Source organism: Triticum urartu, chromosome 6A, assembly GCF_056163025.1.
Source record: "Triticum urartu cultivar PI428250 chromosome 6A, HENAU_Tu73, whole genome shotgun sequence".
Lineage (NCBI taxonomy): Eukaryota > Viridiplantae > Streptophyta > Magnoliopsida > Poales > Poaceae > Triticum > Triticum urartu.
Window position 1 is genome coordinate 593,451,529 of NC_141878.1, and position 21,048 is coordinate 593,472,576.

At 49.9% G+C, this 21,048-nt stretch overlaps 2 protein-coding genes across 2 annotated transcripts; both read left to right on the forward strand.

The window, feature by feature from the left end:
- Nucleotides 1-5,759: 5,759 nt before the first annotated feature.
- On the forward strand, nt 5,760-9,497 carry LOC125527577 (uncharacterized). Its single transcript, XM_048692095.2, has 3 exons — nt 5,760-6,041; nt 6,136-6,291; nt 7,904-9,497. The coding sequence occupies exons 2-3, from the start codon at nt 6,181-6,183 to the stop codon at nt 9,077-9,079; spliced, it is 1,287 nt and encodes a 428-aa protein (XP_048548052.2). The 5' UTR covers nt 5,760-6,041; nt 6,136-6,180; the 3' UTR covers nt 9,080-9,497.
- Nucleotides 9,498-11,749: 2,252 nt separating this feature from the next.
- LOC147966906 (silicon efflux transporter LSI2-like) lies at nt 11,750-14,989 on the forward strand. Its single transcript, XM_087529150.1, has 3 exons — nt 11,750-13,391; nt 13,864-14,053; nt 14,414-14,989. Exons 1-3 carry the CDS (start codon nt 12,270-12,272, stop codon nt 14,680-14,682), a joined length of 1,581 nt encoding a protein of 526 aa, XP_087385276.1. The 5' UTR covers nt 11,750-12,269; the 3' UTR covers nt 14,683-14,989.
- Nucleotides 14,990-21,048: the final 6,059 nt, after the last annotated feature.

The following is a 21,048-nucleotide window of genomic DNA, read 5'->3' on the forward strand; positions in this document are numbered from 1 at the left end:
CTCTCCATCGACCAGCGCCCTCTGCGAGTCCAACAGCGCCCGCCCGGCTCGCCGGCCAGATGGACGGGACCGACGGCAACGGCATCTGCTTCCCTTACGACGTGCTCCTCGACATCCTCAGCCGTCTCCCTTGCCGCCCACTCGTTGAGTCCCGGCGCGTCTGCCGCACGTGGCGCGCCATTGTCGACGCCCACAAGCTCCTCCTCCCGCACTTCTTCCCCCGGGGCCCGTTCCCCGGCATCTTCACCACCAACTACGGATGCGCCAATAAATCCTCCTTCTTCGCCCCGTCCGCGCCCGCGCCCGCGCGTTCAGAACAACTAGGTGGGGCTTACGACGGGGCTGTCTTCCGGCATCCTCTCTTTCGGCACGACACCTTCTCCGTGCTCCACTGTTGCAACGGCCTCCTTCTCCTCAAGAACAGGTTACGACGTCATCTTTATGTGTGCAACCCGGCCACGGTGCGAATCGCTAGCCTGCCGCCATTGCCAGAGAAGGAAACGTGGCCATTTGTCAAGGGCATGTTCCTCGCCTTTGACCCGGCCGTGTCGCGGCACCATGAGGTTTTCCTCCTTCCAAAGGGAAAGATCCTACCAGAGGGAAGGACCCAGCCACAAACTTGGGTCGAGGTTAATTTGGAGCAGCTGCACTTGCCTATGTTGTTTGAAGAAGAAAACCTATCTGAAGAAGACCAAGAGGAGATAGACATCACATATCATTTTGATTATGTAAGAGATTTTAATACAACACCACCATCAGATGTGATCTCTATATCGGTATTCTCGTCACAGACCAATCAATGGGTGAACCGGGAGTTTGTACCGGGGCATTACGCCCCTAGGAAACTCTATGACATGGTGACCGCGCCACACCCAAGTCGCGTCAAAATATGGAAGTCAGCCGAGTACTGGCAGGGGTCGCTCTACGTACATTGCTGGAACCACATCCTTTTGATCCTACGCAACTTGGAGGGGGTGTACAACATGGCCCAATTACCAGGTAAAACTTGTATTGATGAACACACAAGTTGGTCAAAGTTGCTCGAGAGCTCTGTCGTAGCGAGTTACGAGAGAGGGGTTCACTATGTGGCGCACGACAAAATCCAACTAAGGGTATGGACACTCGTGGAATCAGAAGATGGTCAGGTGGAGTGGAGGCTAGCACACCAAGCGGAGCTTAGTCACAAAATACCACAATGGACTGAGCCTAGAGTGCCATGGAAGGCCGTCGGAAACAACAAAGCAATTGCTAGCTTGTTTGAACCTTATAACATTGAGGAGGAGAGCGACACATATGATGATTGTGATGGGAACGATGAAAACGATGAAGCAGGAGACATCCATGAGGCGGATGGTGGCTTCGATGATACAGCCAGTAATGTTGATGACGATGGTCACAGTGAAGAAGATGTTGCTCACGAAGATGAAGATGACATATTCAAAAGTGTAGAGAGCTTTGAGTCCTCTTGGGACTCGGACGAAGACAACTTCATTGACCTACATGAAAGTTCCGAAAGCATGTCACGGGATTACAAGATCATAGGATTACACCCGCATAAGGAAGTCGTGCTCCTCCAAACCCACGGCGCCGTTACAGCATATCATATTAGGACCACGAGAATGCAATATTTAGGCTATGACCTCATTAGGAACCCTTGTACGAATGCCCATGGCATCGGCGCCGCGTTCCCTTACCGCCCATGCTACATTGATGCGCTTCCGGCGACTAAACTACCGTATTCCCATTATGGTTGGTGACCTGCCCCGTAGCGTGTAACTCTACAAGGAAGAACAAGCATGGTGAAGATGGACCGAGGTTGCACATGGGCAGCCCACTTGGTCGGTCAACAGATTGCAATGTGTACCATTCAATTCATTACTAATACTGAACAAATATACATCGCTTTTTTACTTTGTTGGTTGTGATAACAGCTACTCCAAAATGTACATGTTTCTGCATATGTTCTACTGTTGTGTTGATGATCATCATTCATCAATATCTCTCTTGTTCAGTTGCTCTTGATGAGCATCGCTGGTGACAATGAGCATCGCTGGAAGTCGAACTGGAGGTGGCCAAAGGAGGAGAGGGTGTACCAAACTGCTGGGACCGGTGCACCTGCTCACGCACGATCAGGTTTGCCGCCGACCCCAGCAGCAACAGGTTGACGGCCACCGTGCTCACCCACGCCAGGATCAGCCATGCGTTGGTCTCCGCCGCCCGGGAGATGACCGCCACCGGTGCGCCGAGCAGCAGGACTGCAACAAAGCACAAACACAATGTCTTTCGGGTTCCGGCATCCTCTGTTTCGGCATGACTCATTTTCTGTGCTCCACTATCGCGACGGCCTCCTTCTCCTGAAGAGTGGTTCACTTTATTCTTACATCTGCAACCCAGCAACGGCACGATACGCTTGTCTGCCAGCGTATGAGCTATGGCAGTTCCACAAGAGCATGTTCCTCGCCTTCAACCCGGCCGCGTCACAACACTACGAGGTGTCCCTCCTTCCAAGAGGAAGGGTCCAACCAGACGACCAAGGAAAAAACCAACAACAAGGCACAAATGTGAAAAAGATCCAACCACAAACTTGGATTGAGCTAGAGACCTCGATAGAGATTATAAACATGGAGCAGCTGCACTAACCTAATTGTCTGAAGAAGAGCAACTATCTGATGAAGACCAAGAAAGAGATAGAGATCAACGAGCATTTTTGTTATGTGTGGGAGTCTAATACATCGCCGCCATCAAGTTTAGATCAAGATGAGTTACAGGATAAGCTGATCTCTATACAGGTGTTGTCGTCGTAAACCAGTCAATGGGTGAGGGGCGGGAGTTTGTGCGCCTGGGCACCTGTACGACATGGTAACTGCTCCACACCCTAGTCATGTGGACATACGGTCCTGCATAACTCAGACTCAGAGGAGCATACGACTGTATTTTGCAGCGCAGCATGGATGCATTATTGGGTACTACCAGCCATGGAAATAGAACCGGTTGACCTTCCACGGAGTGAGCTGCTGGGCGGCTGCCGAGTAACCAAAATTTCTACATCGATCCCATCCCACCAATGGTACTTAGGTACGATCCCCTCAAAAAAAAAGTGGTACTTAGGTACGTAGTACGTGGAGGTTGACAGGATGAAAGATTACATGCACACATACAGCCATTGATATACAGTATTTTCAGTTGCTACGCATCATCACCCTAACAATCAGACAAAACAGCGCGCGTACACACGCACGTACGCGGATGATGCGTCCAGGTCCAGGTCTACTTGCAGGCTAGCCGCTTTAAAATACCTTCACTCATTCACATCAGTTACTAGCTCCAACTAAACAACGCCCGCAACCGCAATATAGCAGCTAGTGTGCATTGCTTTCCTTTTTTGCTTTTCCTTTCGGGTATGGGTAGCCAGCCAGCCCTAGTTAGTTGCCTGCTGGAGCCTGGTCATCCAGGAGAGATCGATGCTAAGCTAGCTGTGACTGATTTTTTCTAAATATAATAAGCCTGGATTATGCCCACTAGCAGTGCAATTAGAAGAAGAGGAGGAGAACAATGGCCATGCATGCATGAGAAGATTCTTTTTTTTTCTCTACAGAAGAAAGAAAATTCAAGAGGGGAAGGTGTGCACGTGTGCAGCGCAGAGCCACGCTGTCCGGCGCCAGTGGGTGACCGAACCACACTACTGCCACTGCCACCCGTAGTTTAGTTTATTCCCCTGCGTACGCGTACGGAGCGGCAACGCGTAATTAGTAAAATACTATATAAATACGCAAACAAAAGCGGCGAGAGAAGAAGATTCGCGCGAAAAGCCGCCAGCGGAGGAGGGGAGACGTAAAAGGGTGAGAGTGAGAAACGGAAAGAAAAAGAAAGAAAGGCGCCTTTTTCACCCCGGGGGGCCGCACGAGGGGCGCGCGGCGGCCTCTCTGGTCCGACGCCGGCCACCGCGGGCTGTGATTACCCGTGCCGCCGACGGGTGGGGCCGGGGAGAGGTCTGACGGCGACGTGGGTGTGCGGGTTGGGGGGGTTTGTGCGGCCATGATTGCATCTGCCTCACCACACGCACACGTGGGGATGGATAGCGCCATCTCATCTGCAGCCCCGCTCTGACCCAAATGCCCTCGGGTGTGTTCCCTTTGGGGGTAATTCTGATCGGTTGCCACTTGAGGTGAGTCGAGGTCAAAGAAGCAAATGCTTTTTTACCATTATCAACTCTTGTGCATTCTACTTTTGTGTTGTACACAACACCACCACCGAGGCTCCGAGAAAAATAAATAAAGAACGTGATTTACATTGTTGATTGCCGAAAGTTTTCTTAATTTGGAGAAACGAAACATGTTGCTAAACAATTGTTTTCTGCGCGCGTACATGCGGGTTCTTTGGTTTGATAAAGTAAGTTGCTCCCATCTTGGTGGACCAGACTTATGGTCTAGCCAAGATTTGGCGGAGCGAAAATAAGATAAAACTTACTTTTCTTATCCTCTTCGTCCACAATTACTTGTCGTAGAAACGGATGTCCGTAGATGTATTTTTAGTTTTAGAAACATCCGTTTCTATCCATTTCTGAGACAAGTAATTCGAGATGAAGGGAGTACTATCAACATAAGTTCTTTGACCAGGCGGACATCAACTTGAAAACAGGGACACACGCACCATGCGGCACGCATGGTAAGCTATCTAAACCTTTTTCTTTTGAGCGATGTAAGCTATATGAACTTGATGGGAAAAAATATACACGTATTCTCCGTAGCATATTGTATGTGGACAAAACATTTCTTACAAAGACAATGAACAGTGTAGTACGCATAATGTACAACAGACTATAGTAACCGTTGCATGTCTAACAGGCCACACGAGCAACCGTGCAACATGTACAACATACTATAGAAGCAAACCATGCGGCATATATAATAGACCACGAGAGCAACCACACATCATGTACAAAGGACCACAAAAAGCGACCACATGACATGTGTAACGCACTGCAAAAGTAAACATGCGGCGACGTGCGACCACCGAGTAACCACGCAACATGTGTACTGCAAAAGTAAACATGCGGCGACTTGCAACACGTATAACCAGACCATCGAGTAACCATGCAACATGTGTAACGAACTTCAAAATAATCGCGTCATGTGTATAAAAGTCATCGTCAATTTTCAAATTGTTTGACGCAACTAGTAATCGCGTACCTGCAATACACGTCGATATTTGGTAGGACATCAGCTGCACGTTGTATTAGGCAGGATATTAGTTTCGCGTCAATTGCATGCCTAGCAACTATATAGTACCATTATGAACAATATTAATTACACGCTAAATATATTAAAGCATTTAACGCTGGAACAATCTAAATCGTTGGATTGACATGATCTGACGACCGGCGTAAACAGAAGTTTTTAAACATCCTTTCGAAATGAGCTGTGGTAGTGCATGAGATCCTTCCTTTTTCAAACGATTCGACGTAGCTAGGTAACTAATACACGCTAATATTTGGTACGATATCAATTGCAGATTGTATTAGGTAGGATATTAGTCTCACATCAATTGCATGCCCAGCGACTATATATATTTACGATATTAATTACACGCTAAATATATTAAATGAGCTTTGGCAGTGCATAAAATCCTTCCCTTTTCCATAGAGGGGGAGAAGAGAGAGTGGGAAAGCAGGCAGGGGCAGGATGGTAAATTCGCGGACGGCTGGCTAATGGCGTGTTTGACTCGAGCAGGGGTATAAGAATCCCCTCCAGTCTAAAAAATTTCAATTAGTTTCATTCAGTAATCATCAGAGGCGAGTCGAGTCCCCTCCAGTCCCCAACCCCCTCCTCCTCGCCGCCGCCGTCGCGCTCGGATCCGGCCCCGCCTCCGCCCCGATCCCGCCGATCCATGCCGCCGCCGCAGCAGCTCGCCGCCTGATCCCGGGAGGCGGGAGGGAGGAGGGAGGAGCACCGCTCGTCCGGTCGGGGAGGCGTTCCCCTGCGCCGGTCGGGGCGGAGGGGAGATCCGCCCGATCCGCTGCTCCGGGGTCGCCTGCTTCGGCGGTGAGGAGCCCTGTGCCTTGCCTCGACTCTTCTTACTCTGCTCTTGCTTTTGATTTCGCTCTGGTCTCTGATACGAATCTCCCTGCCCGTCCAGTTCGTCGGCTGCCGATCGATCCCGTTTCTTCGGTGGACTGACCCGATGGAGCGCGCGAGCGAGATGAGGCCCGTGCACAACAGCGTCGACACCGTCAACGCGGCCGCCGCCGCCATTGTCACCGCCGGGAGCCGCAGGCAGCCCACCGTGGAGCCGGTTCGTGCTTCCACCCCTGCCCGCTGTGTGAAGTTTTGTTACCGTCCATGTTGCTGCCGCCTCGTATGGTCTGGTCGGGTCGTTTAGCGGGCTTGCTCTGATCGTTATGCTGCTGCGGTAGAGTTCATGATTGTTTAGTAGATGCATCGTTTGTGTATGCATTTTCAAGTGAAATCGCTGGTTTGTGCTGCCTCTTTGAGTCATTTGCCTCGACGAGAGCTTAGTATGATGGTGCATCCTGTTATCACCTGGTCGCCAACTCACATGTGCTTGTGATTGCATAGATGTGCTGCCTGGTACCTGGTTGCTGTGTAATAGTAACTACTTAGGTGTAATAGGTACATGTTCTGTACAGCATCAGAGTTCAGTTGGGAAACACATGTTACAAAATACGGACTCCATGAGCGAGTTAGGACGGGGGATTAGTTACACAGGTTAGTTGTGCGCTTTGAAATATAGTTGCATTCTAGTACATCACTGCGGGCAGGTTTGCTTGCTTCACCTTCACTAAGTTGACTTGTAAACTTTGGTTACATTGTTTAGCAATACATGGTGGTGGGCAAAACTGATAGGAAATCAAGTTTTGCACCTGCCTGTATTTTTTTGGGGAGATGTAATTCATGTTTTCTCTTCAGAAGATTATTTATACCGTGTGCCACTTTTGGCGTCGGATGAAACAAACTATCAGCACTGAATACTTGCATGGAATTAACGGGCATAGTTGAAACGGTCTGTTTGAATTCTTGAGAGGACCAGATGGGACAAAAATATTCTCTCTTAGCTGGTGATATGCCACCAGCTATTATTTCTGTTTTTAATCCCTGGCGTTAGTTACTCCCTTTTTTAATGCATGGCCTGCTGTTTAGGCATTCGTCCTGTTATGTTAGTTAGTCACAGTTTTTGTCTGTTCATGAAAAAAATTAAGGTAATGTGGCGCACCTATGATTGCTACTCTCCAGTACTTTTAGCTTGGACCACATGAAACAAACAGTATTGGTAGTGTCCGTCTTATTACAATAGCAGCCGGCACTTGCTGATGTGAGATGCCTTTGTAGTGGAGCTACGATTTTAACCCTGTGGCTGTAAGTGGTGACTAATAACTAGATAAAAGGAAACAAGTATGTGGTATCTATACGTTACAGTTGTGGCTGGAATTATGGTTTCTCCCTTGTTTACTGCTCCATCCGGCTGAGTGATCTGTTGTAATTTTGAGTGACTTGTATGATTTACTTCTACTATTTTTTTTGGTTAGTTTCAGGCTAAGCAGCATGATGTTTCACTTTTCTATCTTTCATCACACTCATGACTGCTTTGATTTTTACAGTAATTGTGTAGCATAGTTCGTATATCGTCTTCTGGTTTCTTAGAGAAGTTGCATATTGTTGTTGATTATACTGAGGAGCCAAGGGAGTATAGAATGTATATGTCTGAGAAAAGTGTACATGATCCTGATTATACATAGGCATTGAACTCTAAAGTTCATACTTTATTAATGTGCCTTGTTTATTTATGAACTTTTTATGCTGCCACATGCTATATCCTTTGTTTAAAGAAGACTGCATAATGACAGCTCTTTGTTTCTGTACTAATGAGTAGTATTGTTCATTTGCAGAGAAGGAAATGGACTGATTGGTTGAGCGCATACTTCTGCTTTGGAGCTCAAAAGAATGACCGGCGCATCAGCCATGCGGTCCTTGTCCCAGAATCTGCATCTCAGAGGATAGATGCACCGGCTCCAGAAATTCCAAATCATCCACCTCCCCAGGCCTTCCCCTTTGTTGCACCTCCATCATCGCCCGCCTCTTTCCTCCAATCAGGATCTGCATCTATTATACAATCACCAATGGGCCCTCCATCTTTTTCGCCTCGCTCGCCAAACTCTCCGTCACCCACAGGTCCTCCATCCATCTTTGCTATTGGGCCATATGCACATGAGACACAAGTGGTCTCCCCTCCAATCTTCTCGGCCTTCACAACTGAACCTTCAACAGCTCCTTTCACTCCCCCACCAGAGTCTGTTCATCTGACAACCCCTTCCTCGCCTGAGGTGCCATATGCAAAGCTTCTGACTTCACTCAACAGCAGCAAGAATGGGGAAAGGGGTGAACTTCACTCATACCATATGTACCCTGAGAGCCCAATAGGGCGTCTCATATCTCCAAGCTCTGCTTGTTCTGGCACCTGCTCCCCATTCCCTGACCCTGAGTTGCAGACTTCCTCACAAAGCACTTTCCCCTCCTTCCCAGTTCGTGAGCCCCCAAAGATCCTGGATGGCGAGGGCATTGCTACACAGAAGTTGATACCTCGCCATATGAGGAATGGCGGCTCCCTTTTGGATGGCCACATTACAGCAGCTGTACCAGTCGTGGACTTCTCTGCAAGACTTCAAAACAATGATCATGCTATGGATCACCGGGTCTCATTCGAGCTGACAGTAGAGGATGTTGCCCGCTGCCTGGAGAAGAAGACCGCGATTTCTGGAGAATCTGCTGCATCATCTTTCCACCTTCCATCCAGCAACACGGGCGATCACTCCAGAGAATCCAATGAGACAAGGGCAGGGCTCTACGTCGACGAAACATATCATGACCTGCCTGAGAAAGCACGGCGCTCCCTGTCCCTCCGTCTGGCCAAAGAGTTCAAGTTCAGCAACGTCGACGCCCCTCACGTGGAGGAGACGGGCGCCCTCGGGTCCGACTGGTGGGCGAACGAGAAGGTGGCCGCGATCACAACTGAGCCAAGGAAGAGCTGGTCCTTCCGTCCAGTGGCGCAGCCAGGGGTCAGCTAACCGCCGCACTGACCATAACCTTACAACAGGAAGATACAAGTTTCTTTTTGCTTATTTTGCTTCTGCAATGCAAACAGGAAGACACCATCATCTCAACTGCAGGAGACGCCAAAACCTATGCAAACATTCAGGTTGTAGTGGCAAGTTAAAGGTTAGATATAGTGGTAAGTAATTCAGTGTCCAGCTAATCATCATTCATATAAAGAAACCAAAGGTGGTGATGCAGATCCTGGAACCCTCCCTCCATGTGTTGTTGATGTTGTTGTTATTGTCGTCGTCGTCGTTATAAAACCAAACTGCAAATACTTTTACCGTTGTAGCAGCGTGTGTTGTAATCCTGTTTTTAACTCACTTGCTAGCTGCTGTTGGACTGATGATGCTGTTTATGTACATAATAAACCTAGCCAGAATTGTAGAACTGTTCCTCTCGGCGGCATCGTCAGATGGAGCCATATTCTACCCTGATGCTCATCACAGATGACAAATTACTATTTTGTTGTTCATCTGTGTAGCTGGCTGATTGATTGGAGCCAGCATCAGAAAGCACTACTGTGATGTTCATCGCATGAATCTTCTGTGCCTGTTGGTGTGAATATTGAAATTACAAGGAGGATCATGTTATCATCCAGGCTGTGCCTTGGTTGAACCATGTCGTTTCTGATGCCAATATTTTGCCTGGCACCATCCAAGGAGTGCACAGAGGTCGGCAATGGAGCTGATGTCAATATTTTGCAACGGTGGCGAGCAATTTGGCTCTTCAATCTAACTTTTCTGCGGCGTATAGGTTGTTCTGCTGCCCTTTGGAAGAACCTGAGTATATAGGACCAAAAAGACAGAAAGAAAAAGAGAGATCCTGAAAGGGGCCTTCCCCCTTGGAGAAGTCTGCAAATCTCTAGCCGGAAGCTACTACTGTCTGACGCATGAGATGAGCCACCAGAGATCATCTGGAGATCACGAGACAGTTTAGTAAATAGACGGGCAATAATCGTAGTAATAACTAAATATCATTACCCCGAAGATTCATCAAGGGGTGCCGTTACACCACAACATCAGTCTCAGCAAGTTAAAAGGAGAGGGAAAAAAAAATCCATGTCTTCGAAGAAGCAAACAACAATGGCGGTAGCAGCAACAGCAACAACAAAAATATGCGGATGACGACGAGTTCGGTTCTCGTCTCGTCCCGTCGTACTAACATGGGGGAGACTTTTCCTTTCAAAAAAAAAGGGGGGGCAATTTTGATCATCATATCAATCTTGGGTCTAATTCAGAAAAAAAATATGGAGGTGAACTTGTACGATTGATTAGTGTAGGCCAACCGGCCGGCCAGGTGGCAACAAGATTAGGTTGGGTGGCAGCAAGCTTCATTGTGGAGCCTTAATCATGTGGTGATATTTTTCTCTTCTTCTTCCTCCTGGTGGGCCCAACAACTCAGCATCGACCAATCCACATCCGGCTGAAAGCCAGCCGGCGCAGCAGGAAGCAGGAAATATCACAGCACTGCCCCCCTCCCTCTCCATGATGAACAAGGTGAAGTTTAAGGAGAAGCAACAGGACACGATTAGTTTTAAGGTGATGATCATTAATCGAGGACAGGAACATGGGGGCGCATGGCTGAGGGTTCAGACAAGCGACGGATAACGTTGATTGGGCACCAAACCAACCCAAATCACATCCCACCACCCTCCACATCAGCAATCAATAATCTAACCCAGCTCCCCCCTCTGCCTTCGCCGTCGCGCCACCCCCGGTGAACGCGTGCACACCACCATCTCCATCTCCATCCCCATCGCCATCGCCGTCGCCGTCTCAGGGCCCGACGGTGTTCTCGCGATCTCCTCCGGTCAATCATTGTGAGGTCTACATTAGTAGCAGACTAGCAGTGATACCAAAAGTTACCTCACTGGTAATATAGAATGGTATCCAAGCCAGACAGTTACTTCTATGTCTAATTAACCTGTCAATTTTGTGCCAGCAAATGTGAAAGTGACCTCACTAATTACCCCTAATCATTCTCTACCACCAAGTCAAGAGCAAGTCTTTTTATACCAGGATAATTATTTTTTTCAGTTTTGCTAAAGCACATCTAGATGTGCCATAAGTATTGCACATCTAAGTCCTATGTCATTGATCTTACGTCGAGATTCGTGTGGATATTTCCCCTTTTCTTTTTTCTTTTCTCTTTATGCTTGATTCACTCATTTAGATGTGCAATAACTAAAGCACATCTAGATGTGCCCTAGACACACCCTTATTTTTTCACCTCTCCTTTTCATGCACCATTGTCCAATCAAAATCAACCTCTCCAAACCAAAAAGAGTGATGCAAAAAATGTACTTCCCCGTCCCATAATATAAGAACGTTTTTGACACTACAATAGCGTAAAAAACGTTCTTATATTATGGGACGGAGGGAGTACTATACTATTCCCGGCGCCACAAAAATCCAAGGCCGGTCCACCTCCATGGCAAATTCTCAACAGCATCCATCGCCATTAATCATGGACGTGCATGTGAGGATGCGGTGAGAGCACCGGGACAGAGTTGGTCCGGCTCCACAGGAGCCAGCCACATTTTCTCTGTTTCCGGAAATACAGAAAATATTTTCCTCATTTGGTTGCAGACATCCCATCGACTGGTGGGGGGAGCCGCAGGAAAATAATATCCATGGCGGGCAATCTACTAGGAGGCCATGTGGAGCTCGCCAAGTGGTCAATGCCTCGTTGCCAAGTGTTCCATTGTTAACCTCTTCTGGTGACAAGTAGTTTCCCCACGAGCTCCACGAGCAGACCAGCTCCTCCCTCCTCCTCCTCGTCGTCCTCCTCCTCAGCGTGTTCTCGGGGATACCTCCATCCATGGAGATGGCGGCTTCTAGCTGACGAGGCTGGTGGCTTCCGGATTGGTACGTACGTGCTGCTGGTGCATGCATGATTGCCGCTTGCGCCCCCACCATTAGTTGGTTGGAGCTTACTCCGGCTCTTGTCCAGCTCTGCTTTTGTGAGCCGGTGGTTGCAGATCTTAGCTCCTGTTCGTAGCTAGCTAGGCCACAGATTGCAGATTTCTTTCTAGGTGGAGGATTAGTTAGGTCGCTCGCTCTTCTTGAATCGAATCTGGAGGAGAGGAGAGGAGATTCTTGCAGATTCAGTAGTGTAGAGGAGAAGCAGAGATTTGAATCTTGAGGGTGGGGGCAAGCAATGGCGATGGAGCCGGCGGTGAAGGTGGCGCTGGGGACGGCGGCGTTCGGCATCTTCTGGGTGCTGGCGGTGTTCCCGGCGGTGCCCTTCCTGCCCATCGGCCGCACGGCGGGGTCGCTGCTGGGGGCCATGCTCATGGTGCTCCTCAACGTCATCACCGCCGACGAGGCCTACGCCGCCGTCGACCTGCCCATCCTCGGCCTGCTCTTCGGCACCATGGTCGTCAGCGTCTACCTGGAGCGCGCCGACATGTTCCGCCACCTGGGACGCGCGCTCTCGTGGCGGAGCCAGGGCGGCAAGGACCTGCTCCTCCGCACCTGCGCCGTCTCCGCGCTCGCCTCCGCGCTCTTCACCAACGACACCTGCTGCGTCGTCCTCACCGAGTTCATCCTCAAGATCGCCCGCCAGAACAACCTCCCGCCCAAGCCGTTTCTCCTCGCGCTCGCCTCCTCGGCCAACATCGGCTCCGCGGCCACCCCCATCGGCAACCCGCAGAACCTCGTCATCGCCGTGCAGAGCGGCATCTCCTTCGGCGACTTCGTCTTCGGCATCCTGCCGGCCACGCTCGTCGGCGTCGTCGTCAACGCCGCCATCCTCCTCTGCCTCTACTGGCGGGAGCTGTCGGACGAGAAGTGCGTCGACGTGTCCCACGACGCGCTCCCCGCCGAGGTCGTCGACGAGGACGACGTCACCTCGCACCGCTTCTCGCCGGCCACCATGTCGCACCCGCGCCGCGGCCGCCTCCCCGACGGCTCTGTCCTTCCCGACGCGGCCGGCTGCGACGCGCACTGCTCATGCGAGCCGGTGAAGCCTGGCTCCGTCAACGGCGACGTAGCCAAGGTGGCGCCCGACGGCGTCGGGATCCACCAGAGGCGTGGCTCTGCCGCCAGAGTGACGGCCAAGGAGGGGGATGAGTACTGCTGCTTCAACTCGACGGAGGAGAAGGAGGCGGCCATGGACGAGGAGTGGAAGAACAGGCTGTGGAAGACGTGCGTGTACGCCATTACCTTCGGCATGCTCGTGGCGCTGCTGCTGGGCCTCAACATGTCCTGGAGCGCCATTACCGCCGCCCTGGCGCTCATCGTCCTCGACTTCAAGGACGCCCGCCCCTGCCTCGAGAAGGTAACTGTCTCTCTGCCTGTCTGTCTGCAGTTAACTGAACCAACAACTTGTCTGCGAAATGAATTCACCAGTTCCCATCTTGAATGAAACTTTTGTTGACAACTGAAATAATTCAAATGGTTGGTCGAATTTAACACCTGTTTGCACAAAAATAGATTACTGTTCGAGATTGATTGTTCACAGCAAACTTCTACAGTCACCGTGAAGCAACAGGCGTCTGTCAGTCGTCTGTCTACAGTTAAACTGAACCAGCAAGTCTGCAAGATGAATTTACCAATTCCCATTTTTGAATGAAATTTTTGTTTACGAATTGGAATAATTCAAATTGTTCGATCGGATTTTACACCTGCTCACACCAAATTGGATTGGCCAGTGTGTTCTTTCTGAAACTAAAACTCACACCAGAATTACTTACTACTGTGCATCCCAATCGTTGTTGCTTACTGTGGTGCTGCTGAAAAACAAATTTCAGGTCTCCTACCCACTGCTGCTCTTCTTCTGTGGGATGTTCATCACGGTGGATGGCTTCAACAAGACCGGCATTCCGAGCACGTTCTGGGAGTTCATGGAGCCCTACGCGCGGATCGACACGCCCACCGGGGTGGTCATCCTCGCCCTGGTCATCCTTCTCCTCTCTAATGTCGCGTCGAATGTCCCGACCGGTTAGTTCCTCTCCCCCTCCCCCCCTCATTGCGGAATACATGCTCCATTTATCACAATATATGAAAATTAGAGTGAATTTCGTCTATTTTTGTGCAAATTTCATATATGCTTCCAAACTGTGATTAATCAGACAGCAGTAAGCAGGGTCACCAAACAATGGCACGATTCATTTTTGGATCAGCCGTGCAATAATTTCTGAATGTGTTAGATGCTAGCCAGGCTGTGAGGTCCCAACTTCTATCAGATCGGCCAATCATTCATTCTACTAAAGAACAAGAGATCCAGCTGAACATGCCAAATCCCCTGCACCACAAACATACTACTGACAGACTCTGCATTGGTTTTGTGCTTTGTTGCAGTCCTGCTGCTCGGCGCACGGGTGGCGGCCTCGGCGGCGGCGATCTCCCCGGCGGCGGAGACCAACGCGTGGCTGATCCTGGCGTGGGTGAGCACGGTGGCCGGCAACCTGTCGCTGCTGGGGTCGGCGGCGAACCTGATCGTGTGCGAGCAGGCGCGCCGGTCCCAGCAGTTTGGCTACACCCTCTCCTTCTTCAGCCACCTCCAGTTCGGCTTCCCGGCGACGCTCATCGTCACCGGCATCGGCCTGCTGCTCATCAAAAGCAACTGAACAAAGAGAGCTTATGGTTATCAACACCAACAACAACAGAAGAAGATATGATTCATATGGATATATAGGCATGTAAATTTTTAAAATTGTGAATGTTGGGCCGTCATTTGTGGCCTGTGGGGTAAGTCTTGTGCCACAAAGAAGCTGGGAGGCCCCCGAGCACGGATGATGCAATTCATGGTGGTGCTCGGAGGCTTTTTGGGTTGTACATTCTATATATATTGAAAAAGAGGAGGAAGAAGAAGAAGATGTACATGAGTAGCAGATGTCTCAGTCAAGCAAGTAAAAGGAGGTGTATATTTGTTCAGTATTCACGATGAATTGGATGGTACACATTGCAATCTATTGACCGATCAACCAAGTGGGAAAAGATCATGCATGCATCCAGCTTGACATGTGGCCCCTGTCTCCACATGCCATCCTCGTAGGCACAATGCATTCCATGTGCAACATTGGTCCATCTTCACTAGTCCTGGCCACGGGCAGCCCGGCCCGAACAGCCCGACCTGACCCGGCCCAAAAAAGCCCGGCCCGGTCTTGCCCATGGGCCAGGTCCGGGCCTAGGTTTTGAGACCGAAGGCCGGGCTGAGCCGGGCCCGGGCCCACCATATTTGCTGTTTTACGAAGAGGTCCAGCGGGCTTTTGCAGTGGAGGGTCGGGCTCAGGCCCGAGTTTTCTGCCTCGGGCTTGGTCAGGCCCGACCCGGCGGATGGCCAGGTATAATCTTCACCATGCTTGTTTTTCCTTAAAGAGAGTTACGTGTTGTGGGCCATATCACCAACCTTAAAAAAAATTAGAAAAGGAGGATTGCCCCCGGCAGACCATGATGATGGTATGGTAGTTTAGTCGTGGGGTGAGCATCGATGTAGCATGGGCCGTAAGGGAATGCGACGGAGACGCCATGAACATGCTCTCCAATTGTGCTTCGTATTGCTAGATCAAGCTTTGGTGTCCAAACTATGATGGCTTAAGTTATTTTCGTGTATGATATTATGTACTAGTAGATGCTAGTGTTTTTATTCCAGTTTCTCTGTTTTTCAGTTTAATGTGGTCGAGGTCTGCTGGTCACTTCTCCCATTTTATGTGGTAGATGCTAGTGTTTTTACTCCATGAACATACTTTCCTTCTCTCGTTTGCATGTTGCACTATCTTATCTAACGCAGCGAGGATGTCCATGCAAATCTTTTAGTACTAGCTATGCGAAGTACTACTAATTAATAATTAGCCAGGACTAAATATATAAGTTCTTAGATCCTCTCTCAAGTATGCATAGATCATCCATCTGCTTTTCGTGTGCATCCAGCTGATAAACAGGCTGGTAATTAAAAGAAACAAGAATTCATTATATCTCTCTGATCCATCAACCGTGCTCGATCCAACACGTAGCTCATCATCCATAGCAAAGTCGCAACATATTCGAGGATACGTACTACATAGGCTCTACCTTCATCACGCTTCTTCTTCCCTTCCAAGGAGTTACACACTATGGGCCAGATCATGATCAATAACGATTGTAATAATACCTTCTATTATAGCGTAGTTTAGTTGCCGGAAGCGCATCCATATAGCATGGGCGATAAGGGAACGCGGCATGGGCGCCAGAAGGACCCATACCACGCACGAGACGATCTCCTAAATGTTGTATCCTTGAGGTCTTGAAATGGTATGCCATGATGTGGCCGAGGATCGCATTGCGTAGGAGCACCACATCCTTGTGCGGATATAATCCCAAGACCCTGTAGTTATGCTCAGACTCCTCGTCCTTGAAGTGGATGGCACTTTCATCAAGGTCAATGAAGTTGTCCTCGCCTGAGTCCCAGTAGTACTTAGAATCATCCTCACTATTGGATTTGTCTTCTTCGTCGATGTCGGTGGGAAAGTCTTCCGACTCGTACTCAGAGCCCTCTTCGCTTTTGATTTCACCATCTTCATCTTCATGTGCATCCCAGCTATGATTGTGACCATCGTCATCAACATCGTTGGTTGTGCCATTGAAGTCATCCTTCTCATGGATGCATTCTTCTTCATCGTCATCACCGTCACCATCGACGTCATCGGTCATGTCGCTCTGGTCAGCATCCTCATCATATATGATTTCCTTCGTGTTACAAGGTTCGAACAAGCTGACTAATGTATTCTTTTCGACCACATCCCACAACACTCTAGGCTCCCTCTGCTCTTGTATTTTAACTTCATACAGACTAAGGTCTGCCTCATGTGCTAGCATCCAGCGCACCTGGCCATCGACTAATTCCGTCAATGTCCATACCTGTAGGATGAATTTGTCAAGCGCCACATAGTGAACCCCGCTCTCGTAGTTCGCTACCACGGCCCTGTCGAGCAGCTTGGAATACCCTAGATACTGGTTTTCATCGTAAGCTTTCCCTGGAAGTTGAGCCATGTCATACGTCCCATCCAAAATGTGCAGGATCATGATGATGTTGTTCCGACAATGTACATAGAGCGACCCCCGCCAGTACTCAGCCGACTTCCACATACCCACACTCGTGTATCGTGGCGCAGTCACCATGTCACAGAGATGCCCAACGGCGCAAGGCCCCGGCACAAACTCCCGGCTAGCCCATTGGCCGGTCTGTGAAGAGAACACCAATACAGAAATCACCTTATCCTCTGGCTCCTCAGCCCCTAGTGTTGTAATCCTGGTACATTCTTGGGTATTTGCTGATGGGAGCTTGAAAACCTGATAGTGCAGCGACACGGCCGGGTCAAAAGCAAGGAACATGCAATTGTCCTTTGACAACCGCAACCCCTTCTTTGGGAGGGGAGCACATCGTACGGTCGCGGGGTTGCAGACATAATATGAACCATAATATGATGGATAATCATTCTCAAGGAGGAGGAGGAGGCCATTGCAGTGATGGATCACGGAGGCCCAACCATGCCGGAAAACAGGATGACGGAAGACAGGCCCGTCATGAGGTCCGTGTAGCCGAGCCGAGCGCGCCGGCAACGACGGGGCCAAGAACGAGGATTTATCGTCGCAATTATAATTCTTGGTGAAGATGCCAGGGAAGGAGGCTGGAAACATGTATCGAAAGAGGAGCTTGTGGCCGTCGACGATTGCGCGCCACGCGCGGCAGACCCGCCGGGACTCCGCGAGCGGGCGGAGGATGTTGAGGAGGACGTCGTAGGGGAAGCAGATGCCGTTGCCGTCGCCGTTGTTCACGTCCATCGGGGGTGCAGATCGATCAAGTCGGCCGATGGGTCGATGGAGAGCAACAAAAAGACTTGTATAAATAGTACCTGCTGGCTAGGTAGATCGAGTCCGGCCGGAAAAAAAATCCTATGAGAGCAGGTCTCATAGGCGAGCACGTGAGACCCTACTGGATGAGCGACACGTGGCGTCTACAATCTCAAAGCATGGTAATCCCACTTACGTCTATCCTCAATCCCAAACAGCTGATTCCCGACTCCTAAAGCACACGTACGATACTTCGTCACGCTAACAGGTATGTGGGATTAGGGTTTTCTTATTTTCCTCATGTCTATGGCAGCCACGCCGCAGGGCCTCGACGGCGGCGGCGAAACGACACGACGCAGCGACGACCTCTCGTCCATGGCCGCGCCGAGGGAGCTCGTCGTCGGCGACCTCTCGTCCATGACCTCGCCCAAAAAGAGCTCGTCGCCGGCGGCCTGTCGGACGGCTCGTCCATGAAGGATGCAAGGCACATTGTTGGCCCGGCCGGCGGACAGCATGTTCACGGCGGCCGTGCGCCAAGGCATCGTCGTGGATGGCCGGACCAACTCCCTGTCGAGGGCGGCCACGCGCCACTGCAGCCGCACAACGACAGCGACCATAAGAGGCGCTGATGCCGGTGGCTGGTCGCACTCCTCGTCGAGGACTACTCCGCCCAGGGTGAGCGTGAGATGCATGCTTGCATAGAATATGCATGTGAAAGCCATGTGCTAGCTTGGTTGATCAATTCCAGTAGTACTCCCATGCACAATAGAAAGCGATTCTATGCATTTTAGTTGAAGCAATGAGCTCATGTGTTCTTTTCTTTTTTATGTGTAGATTTTACCTTTTAGATATGTAAACAAATGTTGGTACTAATTTTTAGTGCATTTTACATGGACTATTTTTTTACGGTGCTACGGCAGGCTTACGCCGGCCTGAACCATTTTCATTTTATACGATAGAAAGCATGGTTCGAAAAGAAATATATATGAGAGAAAGATACAAGACATCAGGTACAACTGATAGCAACCAACATACACAAGAAGGCACAAGAAAAAACAAAAGAAGAACCAGAAAAGAGTTGTGACAAGCAGCCAACACTAAGAACTTAGCACCCAACACCACTAGTTGGACCGAGAAGAGCGGAAACAAGCTTTGTTGAATCAATCGAAAGAAGATCCGTCACCGAGAAGACGTAGAGAAGAAGTTGCCGGCTGCCCTGCGATCACTCTGCACCTTGAAGAGCTAGGAAGTCGCAACCACCGTCGAAGGGCATCCCACTGCCTAGCCACGTCGCGGCAAAGAGAGCCACAGACCATGCCGAAGGGCAATGTTCCACCGAGACAGGCCCTGCACCTCATCTAGGCCAGACCACAGCCACCATAAAAAATAGAGAGAACCAAAGCACTATGCTAGGCAACAAAGCCTCAGACGCCGTCAAAGGGCACCGAACACCGAGACCTCATCGTCGCCACGAGCCCCCAAGAGATAGGTCAACCATCAGCACCGAGGTAACCAAGGGATTGGTCACCACCACAGATCACTTCCACCGCCATCACCCTGCACACCAACAACCCAACAAACACTCCAATCCAGACATCAAGCTGCCAACCGCGGATCCATGGCCCCCAAAAACAACGCCCCAAAGGGGGAGAAACGACATCGAGACGCCGCCGTTGTCCGATGCAGAGATGGATCTGAGGCTTTCGCCCAGGGCACAGGATTAAGAAGGTAACAATAGCTTCCCGATAACGCCTTCAAGAAGGGAAGCGGCGCCCGAAGGCGTCGCCGTCATCATGGCCGACAAGATCGACAGAAGGCTTTCTCCTGAAGCATCCCATCCCAGGCATCTCCGTTGAAGCTGGCCGCTGTGCCCAGCAGCCCGAAGCCTCCCCACCCTCCTACCAGCAGGGCCGGGCCCACTGTTGAGCCAAATGTGTGGCCCGCACAGGGCCCATAATTTTGAGGGGCCCCAAATTTTATATGTAGGCCTAGTATTTTTTTTAAATAATTCCAGATCAAGGTCGCACTGGGCCGTGAGGCGTTGGAGCTGGGCCTATGTGGCTATGTCTTGAGGCCATCGACGCTGCGCTATGCTACCCTACATGCTACAGATCGTGTGTAAGATGGAAAAACAGATCGTTCCTAGAAAACGATCGTAAGATGGAAACAAATCGTCCATAAAGAAAAACGAGATCTTTGTGCTACCCTAGAGGCTTACGATCGAGAATCAGGATCGTCTCGAACTCTCAATCAGGCCCTGTTCTCAATCGCGAATCCGTCGCGTCGGCTACTGGAAACGGGATCCATGGATCGTCTCGTCGCCTTCGCCTCATCGGGCCTTCCTATTCCTGACTTCCTCTCCCATATTTCATACTCGTTGGCTCGTTGCATCGTCGGATCGATCCGTGAACGACTCCAGCCTCCAGGTGCTTAGCGAGTCCTTTTTTTGATTAACTCCGGTTCCTACTCATAATTCCTAATTTTTGAATTAATTTTTTGCAGGGATCGTTATTTCGTGTCTTCATTAGAGTTCCCAATGCAAGTATTGCATATAGAGTTCTGTTGACCATCTCTGTGACAGTTGCATCGGCAAAAGAAGTTTTTCTAAGTTGAAGCTATTGAAGTCCTATATGCATACTACTATGACACAACAAAGACTCAACGATTTGGCCACAATAGCACTTGAGAGTGAAGTGTTGGAGAAGATTGATTACGAGGATATCATTGAAGATTTCATTTCAAGAATACTAAAAGAATGAAGCTTTTCAAATAAATAACAACCGGGAGTTTAATAGGTATGATTTTTAGACGTGCAATTGTTATGTAAGACATTATATTATATACACTATAAAAAAATTCTGCTTCATTTATATACATTATAATTGCTCGTTAGTTCATTTTTTTAGTGAGATAGGGCCCCATTCTTTAGTTTCGCACAGGGCCCCGGATTTTGTCCGCCCGGCCCTGCCTACCAGTCCGCGGCGAGCGTCCCCACGAGGACTAGCATGAGGCTCCATTGACATAGGAGCTCACTTCGAGCACCTGTATAGCAGGAGTCAGGTCAGTGTCCGCTGCCACCCGCATCCAAGCCCTTGCCGCCAACCACACCCCACCCCCGCCGAGTCAATCTCTGTCGATGGCATCCACCATCGACCCCCTGGTCG